The sequence below is a fragment of the Maylandia zebra genome, linkage group LG5 (assembly GCF_041146795.1).
Source record: "Maylandia zebra isolate NMK-2024a linkage group LG5, Mzebra_GT3a, whole genome shotgun sequence".
Classification (NCBI taxonomy): Eukaryota; Metazoa; Chordata; class Actinopteri; order Cichliformes; family Cichlidae; genus Maylandia; species Maylandia zebra.
This window is the reverse complement of record NC_135171.1, coordinates 34,185,910-34,198,380: the sequence shown is the minus strand read 5'-3', so window position 1 is coordinate 34,198,380 and position 12,471 is coordinate 34,185,910. Positions and strand designations below refer to the sequence as shown.

The 12,471-nt window shown below is 40.3% G+C and overlaps 1 protein-coding gene across 7 annotated transcripts in view; it reads left to right on the top strand.

Annotated features, from left to right (window-relative positions):
- The window catches only part of anks1ab (ankyrin repeat and sterile alpha motif domain containing 1Ab), a 58,320-nt gene continuing 45,849 nt past the window's right edge, over positions 1-12,471 (top strand). For 2 of the 7 annotated variants that reach the window (XR_013098691.1, XR_013098690.1), the window contains exon 1: positions 460-1,027. Coding sequence is in view for 4 of the 7 variants with exons in the window: in XM_004547512.4 (XP_004547569.3) it covers positions 734-1,027 (294 nt within the window). In the remaining 3 variants the exon portion in view is untranslated. Of the gene's footprint in view, positions 91-458; positions 1,028-12,471 lie in introns of those variants that run through there. The other 5 variants (XM_004547512.4, XM_076884260.1, XM_004547516.4 and 2 more) reach the window with 5 other exon arrangements.

The following is a 12,471-nucleotide window of genomic DNA, read 5'->3' as shown; positions in this document are numbered from 1 at the left end:
AAGCAGTCCTCCTTGAGATTTTGGAGCAGAGCAGGACGGACACAATCACAGGGAAGGGAAAGAACTGGTAGGACCAGAAAAAGCCAGCAGGTAAGATGCAGTAGTTAAAACTTTGATTCTGGCTTCTTTGGTTCTGGTGAGTCTAAGTTTCTTAAATATTTGGGAGAAGATTATATTTTAAGGTAGACACATTATGTTTTATATTTACAGTATAAACACATGTGCTTCTTGCTCTATCTAAACCTGAGTTACCCTTCCAGATTTCTTTGGGAGTATTCACTTTTAGGCTTTGCATAACTAAATAAATGACTTGAACTGATGATAAAAACTGAATTATTTATTTTTTAAAAAGGCTGCATGTGTGGATAAAAGCAAGTGTAGGAGTATCAAAGTGAGCAGCCAGTTAGTAAGGGGAGGGCTACAGGATACAACTAGTGGGTGGACCTTGATTATTGTTTCCGTGCACAACAAGTCTCTCATTTGTGCCGTCTTTACCTCAAAACAGGAGAACTTTGAATGACTTTGAATAAGCTGCTGCGCAGAAAGATTAACTGATCCTTCAACATCTATATTTTATTAATCTGCATCTTCCAGTACATCTGTTGGCTTTCCACAACTACAAGCTTAAAAACTCCACAAAGACTTTGGATCACTCTCTGGACTGACTGAACAAGTTAGAGTACGGCAGAAAAACAGTGAAGGCACTGAGCTGCACTTGGCAGCTCCAGAAGCAATGGCAGAGTGCACACCGGATGTAAACCCCACCAACGTAATCCAGAATCCAGAGGCTGACATAAAGGAGCTGAGTGAGGTTTCGGCTGAGTCTGCATCAGCAGGAGCAGCCAAAGTCAGACCTGCAGACGCGGGGCTGATTCGAAGTTTGTCCAAGTCAGACTCTGATTTGTTGGCATCGCCACTTGGAGAGGAGGATGGAGGTCTGGTTGGCCGAAGTGGGTCTGTGTCTAACTGCAGCTCTGGGCAGCCATCCATGGAGCGCATGCCTTCCTTTGCCTCTGAGTGGGATGAGGTAATACTCAAGTTCTAGGGATGGGGAAAAAGTGGGAGGGTGTAGAGGACAGAGGGAGTGGTACTGTCACTATTCAGGCATGGACAGGCTTTCGAATGGAGCGTGTTAATGTCTTTAAGAGAGAGTGTGTTAGCAAGTGTGAATGTGTGAGGGGGAAAACAGAAAACCAATAAGAGAAGTAACTCTGGATTAGTGTGAAAAAAGACAAATGAGAACGGGCGAGGCAGTGCATTTCATGCTAGAGGAAGGAAGGAAGGAAGGGAGAGGGGGAGAGCGGAGGCAGCGCAATGAGAGCGATCAGGAGTCCAGCAGAAGCAGTGATAGAGTAACTTTACCCAGGCTGTTGGCGGAGAATGCCTGCGGGCGAGTGCTTGAATGCATGAATGGCTTGATCACTTGCACCGACCTCCCTGTAGCAGCCCTGGCATCCAAGACTAATTGGGCTTGTGCTGTCATTCCATATCCACTCAGTACATGTCTCAAGGGCCGACCCACGCTTCCACTGTATCCGGCTCTCTTCTGGCTCCTTTTCTACGTCTTGCGCCATCTACTTTCAGCCCAATGTGAATGGTCCTCCACCCCCCCATTATCCCCAAAAGCCTTAACTTGTGATTTCTGAGCACTTTGGAGCATCAATGCAGTACACCCTAAAGCACTGCAAAAACCACGGAATGAATAATCATTTCTTAGCAGAACTTAAATGGTTGGAGACAACGAAGACAATGGCTGACGACTGATAATATATTATTAAATTATACAGCTTAGAGGCAGAGCAGTACAATTTTTTAAAATGTCCACAGCAAAGTAGAACATATCTGACGCTTCATGCCTGGTGATTATTCCCCATCACAATAATAACGTGAAGGATTTTAATCAGATTATCAGATTAAGTTTTGGCATAGTGCCATATGTCATCAAACCCAGCTGATATCTTGGCTAGCAAATGGTTTAAGTCGAACTGAAATGGCTCTTAAGAAAAGGCTTTAGTTGTCTGCAATTTATTTGGGGCACTCAGTTCTTCCTGCTTGCATGAATTTTTTGCTATCAGTGCTTAAGCAAAAGCTATTGGCTCCACTGATAATTACAACTTGACCGATTCGTTTCTTAAAAATCAATCTTTTTTATGCAAAACAGAAGAGAAACTACAATTGGGCAGCCAAATGAGCAATACGAAACCCTTTATTTTGTGGATACTCTTTCATTACATCCACTAAGACTTTATATAAAAGATGGATCTAAAAAGTCACTGTAATGCAAATGTGCATTCCTTAATGTCCAGCAGGGAAGAATGGTTGCAAAACAAGGTCACATTATACACATGTCTTTGAGGAAACACTGCTTCTGCTCTTTTACTCAATTTTATTTTTATTTACTCATTTGCTAGCTTCAAGTGTTATTGAATACATCATCATGCTCAAGTTGTAACTTGTGGGTCCAAAAAGAAGGTAAAGCAGGATATAGTATGCTGTAACTGTTAGATCTCGCTTGTTACATCCAGTTTAAAGCCCATAGATCAGCTAATGTTTCACAACAGGACTTCACTTAACATTGGGTCACATTGTGCTCACTACATCCATCTTTTATATTCAGTCTGTCATCCATTATTTTTGGTTAGGCTGGGACTATTCCAAAGTCCAGCATCTGAAGACACTGCTGTCAGGTTACAGTTATCCAAAAAGAAAGTTTTCCTCACATTCTGCTCTCTGTGATTGTAAACCAATGCCTGTGATTCTTGTTTTCCATATATTATCAGTTGTAAGTAAATCTAACACAAAACAAAGTAAAATTCATTTTTAAGATTTTAGAATTTGTAACGTGCACCAGAAGGACAGCACTTTTTAGTTTCTTTTAGATTTCACTGATTTCATAATTTTATATATCTAATTATTTAAGATTGCAAATTCAAAGAAGACTTATGTTTGTATGTATGACTTTTAAATGACAATTAAACACAAAATGCCTTCCCTTGATGTCAATGATGGCCCTACAGGCTCCAGAAATCACGACTGCTTCCTAAAAGTTTAAAAGCCTTTACTGTTATTTTAAGTGTATGTATACTGACTGCACTGGAAAGTGCCATATGCCTGTTGGGGAAATCAGTTTTCTTTTCATTTTTTCTTCTATATTTGTAATTAATTTACAGCACTTTAAGCTTTTCTTAAAGAATGCTCAGAGTGAGTTGTTACAGTAAACGTTGCCTAAATCTGTCTCACTGTGACCATCAGTAAGACAGCTGACTTGTTTGTCCTTTTCTTGACTCAGTTTCGAGCCTGTTTGGACTTGATTCAATTTTAAAAGATTTATCTTAAACTAATCTTGCCTCATGTTTTAATGAAAGCATTTTAAAAAAATATGTTCACATTAAAAACGTATGGTTTGTACCATATGTTACAACAAGGGCTGCAATGAAGCAGTTTAGGGGTCCGAGACATCTTGAACTTGGATCTCTCTCTTTGTCAGCCCTGCATGCCCTGTGCCTGTTCTCCACTCCACCCCTGTTCTCTGACAGGCCTGTTTACCCAGGCTATGTTGGGTGGGGTGTCCTGTTCTCAAGGGCATCCTGTTTTGCAGCTGTCCTGGAGTGTCTGTTTCTCTTCCACATGTCAAGGGATTTGTTTGGGTTGGGGATATGGGTGTGGGTGAGGCTCAGGGCAAAAGTTAAATCAGTTTGTGCATACATGTGTTTATATACACTATGTGTATATATACAATAGCACCAACACTTAGGGAGACTTACACCACATTTTTATTGCATTAGCAAATAAAAAACAGCTATCAAAGGCATTACATTAAGCACAAAATGTTTGTTATGCTTAAGTTCAAATAAGGACAAAAAAGTACTTGGATGCTCTCTGTTAGCATCAAAGTCATAATATTTTAGTCTTTGCTTTCTGTGTTTTTACTTGTAGATCAGCTTGACAGCTTTCTGTTAATAGCTATGGTGAAGTTTTTCCATCATGTTTCAGTCAGGAAAGCTTTCAGAGTTCATGATTCCTTCAGTGAATAGATACAAGTTCACCTGAACACTGCCTCAAACCTGCATGCATCCACCACCTTGCTTTGTCATAATGTGCCAAAGCAAGGTGGCCTGACTGAAGATTCCCCCCCTGGCTTTCTCCATACCAGCTTTCTAGCATTAGATCCTTGTAGGTTGAATTTAAAACCATCCAAAAATAACACAAGTTTTAAAAAGCCTTACTGTGCATGTTCTTTTGCAAATTTAATCCTTGCTGCCTTATTCTTTAGGCCTACAAACGGTTTCTGTCATATCACTCTCCCTCTGTGCTTGCTCTTTCTACTCAAATGGCCTGTGAGCTGAATTTGTCTTGTTATTCCTGTTGATGCGTGATATGATTCTTGTGTTTACCAAATTTGCAGTTGCTAGGCAAAGATCTTTTATAGTAAATGTACAAAACCAATGACCCTATGAAATTGCCTTATGGATCTTTCTGAAAGTCTGCTGATCCAATTATTGAGCCAATGTATGTCATAATGCAATCAACCACCACATTAAACATGAAAACATCAATGCAACGTACCAGGCCTAGAGGGGGACTGGGCTTCAGGTCATATAAATAAAATCACTTTTGTGGCAGTACATGCACACAAAGAAAGCCAAACTGTGTACACATACTGGCATTCAGATGATCTCATTAAAAAAAGAAACCTGATACATTTAAAACATTATTATATCTGGTATGTTATATAATTATAAAGCATTTTTTGTTCTCCTTTATTGTGAAAAGACTTGTTATTCTATGAAAGTTTTATTTAAACAAAGGCAGGCATTAGTTTTTGTGATGAGAAAGCTTTCCTTTCTGATACTGTGGATCAAAAATCTTCAGATTAGCCATTAGTTCAGCACTTAACGTTGTTGGTGTAGAGAGTGATACTACTGTGTAATGCTTTGACGCATACAAATCCTTGTGGATTTGTCTGTAGTGTGATTAAACTAAGCTTTAATTAAGGAAAATACTCAGCAGAAAACCTCAGAGCCCTGAAATGGCAGACATCTGCAGGGTGAGTGGTGCTGCTGCATCTGTTGTTTCACATTTATGACATGAATCATAATGTCCTGTGCTTGTCCTGTCAGCTGTTGCTAGATTACTAAATGATATTGCTGACATGTGCCTAGGACTTGCACCCTTCATCAGAATTTCTGCCTAAAATAAGATTGTTTTGACTCCATATAATTTTATTTTATTGAAAATTCATAAAACAGATGAACAATTACATTTCCTGCATCCTTCATATTTTTGTAATTGTCCCAAATTCAGTTTAAATATGTAAACTGTATTAGTCGATATACCTTGGTTGTAAAGTTGTTTTATTTCCTTTCTGTCAAACACGATAACCACAGGTGAGGGTTTTTTTTCAATGTTTAGAACAGGTTTCATGACTTTGTAATGAAGTATTTCCTTTTGATTTTCTAAAATATTTTTCCTTTGTGAATTTGACTCTGTTAGCCACTTCTCCATTTTAGTTCTTTCCCACTACAAATAAGCTGTAAGACCAGGAAATGCTGCCTGCTTCACTGTCACTCTGGAAAGCTGAGGAATATAACAGCCGGGTGTTCTGAGAAACCGTCCTACTTTGGCAAATTGTAGGCTACCTGTAGGCAAATTTGACTTCTGACAAACCCTAACCATAACCATAACAAATATTCACAATAGCTTAAAAAAAATGAAGTAAATTTGGGTTTTGTGTTGTGCGCATATGCAGAGCATGCGCAGAAACAAAGGGGTAGGATAGTTTGTAAGGTAGGATGGATTCCCTCACCTAGTGGGGGTGAGGGGTCATAGTTTGGTCCCGCCTTCACTGTTGTGATTGGTGTGGGGGTAGGGACAGGCTTAGGGAGTCGGGGGGTTCCCCGGAGGCATCTTCCTTGGGGGGCTCAACCCGGGGTAGCGGTCATGTCCGGTTAGGGGCTCTGTTGGTTCTCAGGTGACTGTTTCCTCGTGGCTGCGTGCAGCGGGGCTAGGGGAGGGTCTGTGCTGACGGACGTGGGTTACTGACCTGGTAGCCTGGCTGCCCCTGGGTGGGTCCGGGATGGGCGTGAGGTTCTGGGGGCGCTCCGTCTCTGGGCTGGGGCCCTGGCCAGGCCTCGGGGGATTGGGTCCTGGTTGGTGTGTTGCCAGGGTTGTGGGCGGGTGGGTGCATGGGGGCCCAGGTGCCGCCGGTGCGTCGAGCCACCTGGGGGGCACTTCAACTGGTGGGGGAGATTGTCACATCTTGCAGGAGCTTTCCTCTCTTCAGGAACTCTCTCTGCAGGAGGGGGAGATACAGGAGAGGTGGAGGAAGATCTCAGCCTGGGCATCTATTGTCTCATGTAGTCTGGAAGATGAGTGGATGGTGGGGTGGGTGCAATTTTCTCTGTGGTGGGGTTGGGTGGACTGTCCCGGGCCCTGTGGGGCCGGGAGGTGCTGCTGCACTGGGCCCCGGTCTGGATGGCCTGGGCCCCCTTTCCCTGGCGGGTCGCGGAATATGGGGGTGCCTACTGGGAGGGGTCACTTGCCCCTCCCTTCCTTCCCTCCCCATCTCCAGCTGCCTCCCTCTTCCTGCTCCACCACAACCACCCACACATGCAGGGCCTTGGAGTAGGGGTATGTCACCAGGGTGCAGAGGAGGCTACCCCCCCCCCCCCCCCCCCCATTCTCTGCGGCCTGCTGGACCGGGGGGGCTAGGAGGAGGAGTTGGACGTCCAACTGCGGTCTGGAGTGTGGGGCCTCCCTGCTGCTGCGGAGTCGGGGCGGTCTGCCTCTCCCCACCGCAGGGAAAAGGGTAACACCACCTGGGTCTGGGTGCAGTTCCCCCCTCCAGGGGCAAGGGTACCTAGACCCGGTTCGTAGAGTACGCTTGGGGAGTGTGATCGTGTGTACAGCGTCTCTTTATGTCTGTCTCCACGTTGGTTGAGTGTGGAGTAAGTGCATATGAGAGCATGAGGGTGGGAATGGATGTTTGTATCTGTGTGTGCCTGTATGTCTGTGTCTATATGTCAGGTTGGGTATCAGACGCCACCTCTCTGGGGACATCTCAGGCCCTCCAAGGTTTGGAGGCCTATCTCCCCCTACCACCACTTCCCCTGCCAGTGGCGGACTCCCTCAGACATCGGTGCGTTGGTGGTTCTTTGTGTCTGGGGATGGGCGTCCAGGTACACACCGGCTCACTCCTTGGCGGCCGCTTATCGGGGCCAGGAGCCTGGGGCTCGGTCGGGCCACTTCGGAGGTGGGGTGCCCCCGGCCTCTTGGCCTGGGGCTCGGTCACTCAGGCACTACTATATGTTTTATGAACATCCCACCAAATCTAAATATTCCAGTACATGATTTTATGTCAGCATCCTGCACTATTTTTGTTTGAATGTATATTTTAATTATACAGGAACAAGCAAGTTTTTTCTTCTTTCTTTGAGGATAGGGAAAAAAGCACTAGCCTGTTAATAAAAAAAAAAAAAAGATTATCTGTCAGTGATGTGATTTGAGCGTCTACGTTAAGCTTCAAAAATGCATCTTAGACTACATCTTGCAGGCCTTAATAACATTTATTAATAACTACTCAAAGATAAACTACTATCCAGTTTTACCATTACTGTTCCTGTAAAATTAAACAACATTTTTAAATTGGTTTGATGGTTATTATCAGTAGCAGGCATTTAGCAAATTTCTCCCAGTAAACTGACTACTTTCACCTTTTACTACTTTTACATGTGGATTTAGTTGTGAATTTCTCCTTTTCCCTTTTTGACATAATGCTACAAATAACTTCAATTATAAAGTAATTTTCACTTCAGTCATCTTAATGTCGTTAAGGTGATTGGCATCGTCAGTACATGTGTTGAACGCTCAAAAGCCAAAGGTTAAGCAGCCACATATTGCAGATGCTTAATTGGGTTCATTTCTGCATGTACTCAAAGTTTCCCAGTGGTATTTCTGGGGTTTCAAATTATTCTGTGGTTATAAATCACACAAGCTGATGTGGCCCTCCAATATATTTTTATCTTGTTAATTTCGTTCTGTTAAATATTCACATGCTTTATGCATGTCATAAAAAAAATGAAAAGGGCACAAAAATATCTTAATGTTGTAGATTACAGCTGGTGCCAAGTTTTTTACAGTATGTGCAAGCTGGTTCATAATTTATACAGCGAGCTACAGCAGAGTGAACACATTCCAAGATCTGGTTTGACAGATGTGGTACATTAATATGAGAGTAATGGTGTTTTCAGGGGGCTTGGTGGGGTGAGGCACAGTCCTGCTTCTGATGCCGTGTTGTCTGTAACATTTCACAACAGGTGTATCAGAAGCAGGAGACTGCTTCCACACTGCTTCCAAACTGCTTTTAATGCAGTTTTTGCACATGTGCAAGAGCTGAAACTATAATTCCTTTCAAAAATGGGAGTTTAAAATTTTGAAAATAGAAATTTCAGATTGTACATTTTAAGATGTCCCAAACTGTCGAGCCTAATCAGCATCCTCTCCTATTACCTGATTCCACTCTTTCCAGGCCTCCTCTAGCATTAAGATCACCACAAAAACTGTGACCTATGATCTTCATGGCATGAGTTCAGCTCCATTAGCAGGTCCATGTAGCATAGTTTTAATTATAAAACTGCACCAATTTAACATCTATGATTTAGAGTAACAGAAAAAAAAACATATTAGCACCCTTGATGTTTTGTATGTTTTCTGGTATTTCACTGGAGAAATCTGCATTTGCATAAAAGTGAACACCCTTTTTTCAAATTTGGTTGATTTTGTGACTTGGCACAGATATTTATTTGGAGGGTTTTTTTGACAAGCAGGATTGAATAAAACTTTATTATGAAAGTTACATTTAAGTGGCCCTTAAATTTATTGCAATGTGAGCTCAACCTAAGCTAGCAGCTTTCACAATAAATCTTAAAATATTTCTTCCTCAAAAGAATTTTAGAATCTTGTGAAAAAATAGTTTCAAACCTGTTCAATATAACTATATTTACATCATATGGATTCTTAAATGATACTGGAAAAGATGAATAAGCTGAACCATAAAGGCATTCTTGACTTTACTGTTACTATTCTCGCAGGCTTTATTTATGCTGTGTGGTTTCAGAGCTGTCAAATAAAATCCGGTGGATAGAATTATGTGTTGCTGGTCTTGTATACTGTGGAGCTGCTGGGCCATCTGTCTTTATTGACAGTGATACTGAGGCGCTAATCCTGTTTCCAGACAAGGGACAGTGAAGCAGGCAGCCTTTCTAAGTAGTCTTTTTAGTATTTCTATATTCAGCCATCTATTTCTTTGTCTTTTCTGTTCTGGATTTGCAGCCATCATTTATGCGCATTCAGACTCTGGCTCAGTGAACAATAATGCTCTCTAAAGGGCATTGTTTAGGATCATTTCACATTATCTCAAACATGTTAGCTAGTATGTAGTTTGTGGAATTTAAATGCCTACTGTTGTTACAAAACTAGCTGAACTGCAAATATTTGTATATTGTAGCATTTTTATACTTTTTTGTGTTCTTGCTGCACAGATAAAGGGAAATTAAGAAAGGATGGTGCTGATCAAGTGTGTGACACTTGCCAAGCTTAGCTTGTCATCGGGTCTTTAATATAGCTTATACCTCTTCAGCAATGGCCCCATCTGATCAATCACAGTCATGAACAGTGTTGGTCAAGTTACTTGAAAAAAGTAATCAGTAACTAATTACTGATTACTTCCCCAAAAAAGTAATCCCGTTACTTTACTGATTACTTATTTTCAAAAGTAATTAGTTATTTAGTTACTTAGTTACTTTTTAAAAACACGATTTACAACCTGAATAGGTGATAAAGCGATAGATCTTTCAGCCCAATTCTACTTTTTCTACATAATCCATCATACAAAATGTAATCAAATGGAAAGGTCCCTTTTTAAAACTTGTTTTATTAGTTTTAATCTTTTAACTTTATGCATCAAGCAAAAATTTAATTATATGCAACATTCTCTGACTGGAAGAGATTTGTTTAATATTTAAACCTATTTTCTGCACATTCCGGCACATAATTTTTCTTTTTTGTGTGTGTTTACACTCACTCTTTCAAATAGATGCAAGTAAAACACAGCAGAAAATAAATAAAATCAAAGACTCAGCGGTCCTTTTGCTCTATTTTCACCTGTAAAGCAGGAGCAGGGTAGGCGGAGGTTTACCCTGGTGCAGGTGTGCCGCATAGGTCAGTTGAAGAATCCGCGAGTTTCTCTGTGAATTTCCCATTACGTCGTTGCGCACTCGGTGCTTGTTTGGAAGTTTGGGGGGGGGGGGGGTTTCGCTGTAAAAAGAAGTTTTCTTCCCACGCACAACGGATGCTAATGTTTTTGTCACGTTTTATGGAATCAAACTTAAAGGAAGGTCAGTACTTCCACGCTTTAAACGCTGCACGCTCATACTCTCTCCCGGACTCCATATATTATCCACTGTTGATTTTTTTTTTTTGAATACGTTTTATTGACAAAGCACAAAATACAGATATACAAATACAAAATAGCAAACACAATGTCAGGGGGTTCGTATAAAAAAGCAAAATAGACACAGTCTATTATAGAATCACATGATATTGAACAGGGAACATAGGTTTATGATTTTGACAGCTTTTTGATTGAGAATGTTGTATGGTTTTAACATATTGTTTGGTTTCATTTAAAAAGCACCGAAAGGATGGTTTTTTGCTTTAGATTATCCACTGTTGATCTGCAGACAGCTGTTGTCACAAATGTCGCACTTGTTTACGTCACTGTCATGAGACATTCTTGCAAAAAAATCACGGTTTTAGTAAGGCAGTAACGCAGCGTTCCTACGGGAAAGTAACGGTAATCTAATTACCGTTTTTGCAATAGTAATCCCTTACTTTACTCGTTACTTGAAAAGTAATTGGATTACAGTAACGCGTTACAAGTAACAAGTATTCAATCAATCAATCAAATCAGTTTTATATTTCTATAAGCCTCAATATATAACCCGTTACAAGTAACGCGTTACTGCCCATCTCTGGTCATGAATAAGTCTGCTTACAACAGACTGATGCATGCTACAAAGAAAGATAAATCTAGAATGTTAGAAAAATATGAATATGTTAAATATGTAGAGCCAGCAAGTATTACATCTTCTGCAGACAAATTAGTGGTGTTTGTGTGTATAATTGAAATAGTGCTGTACAGTAGTTATTAATGTGTGTGTGTGTGTGTGTGTGTGTGTGTGCTTTACTATTTTGGCAAGTGAAAATGTGCTACTATATTAATGATTTTTGCCTTTTTGAGCCAGACAAAACCAAAAAATATAACTGTAAGTTAACAGACTGCTCTGTCAGTAAGACATACCACTTGCACAGGGAAAATATGATAGATTATAATTGTTATTCAGTTAAATTGATGCTCAGTTTGAGTTTTTATTCTTTCTTCTGCAGCGCTGGTGGTGTTTGATGGTCTCAGACCAAGTAAAGAGTATGTGTAAAAATAGAAAATGCAGGCTTAGTCTAATTTAGACTAATTAATTTAGGCAAATTTAGGGTCAACAAGTAAAAATAGGGTTCCTGTTTTAGGGTTATATATTGAGGCTTATAGAAATATAAAACTGATTTGATTGATTGATTGAATGAACAGGAAAAAAAGGATTTTAAGGAATTAATTAAGGATTAAAGTTGAATTTTTATTTATTACTGATGTTTAGCAAAGATAGACAAAGATTTTAGACGTTCAAAAGAAATGTGAGACTCATTCTTGGTATCTATGAGAGGTCAGAGGGATGTCGCAGGACTGTTGACACTATTTTCTAGAGAACTGATTGGTCAGAAGGTGATGATTTTGCAGCTTTTTGTTCTCTTTTCTTAAATAAAGCCTGCTCTAGACCGGCTTTTTTAATCATGCTTTTAAATCTAAGCCCTTTTCGTGGGACATTTTTTTAAGGGACATAAAACATAGTAAATACACACATCTATACTGTGATAAAGATGCAGTATGTCTGCCAGCACAAAACTGGAGCTGCCTTAGCTGTTTGCTGACTTGTACTTCCCACTTTGCCTGTTGATTGGTTTTTTTGGTGGAAGGGACAGGACAACCGAATAGAATATTAATTGTCACTTTGTGCATTTGACATGTTGCGTTTGTAATAATTTCAATTAAATATAGATTTTAAATGTTTTGAAATTAATTAATTGCATTCTGTTTTTATTTATGTTTGACACAGTGTCCCCAGACAAGCAGGTCCAACAGCAACTAAACCCTCTGTAATTTTTGCCGCTAGCTGAAGTTGGGGAATTTTCCATTTTTATTGTATAAACATTAAAATATTCCATCTCCTGGTTTCCAGCAGTACTTGAGGGTCTAGAATCTCTTGGAATGTCATCACACGTGTATTTATTTCTCATCTTGTGTGCACTAAAGCACCCATGATGAGAGTTAGTATCTAAAGACTGTAGAGTAACACTCACTCA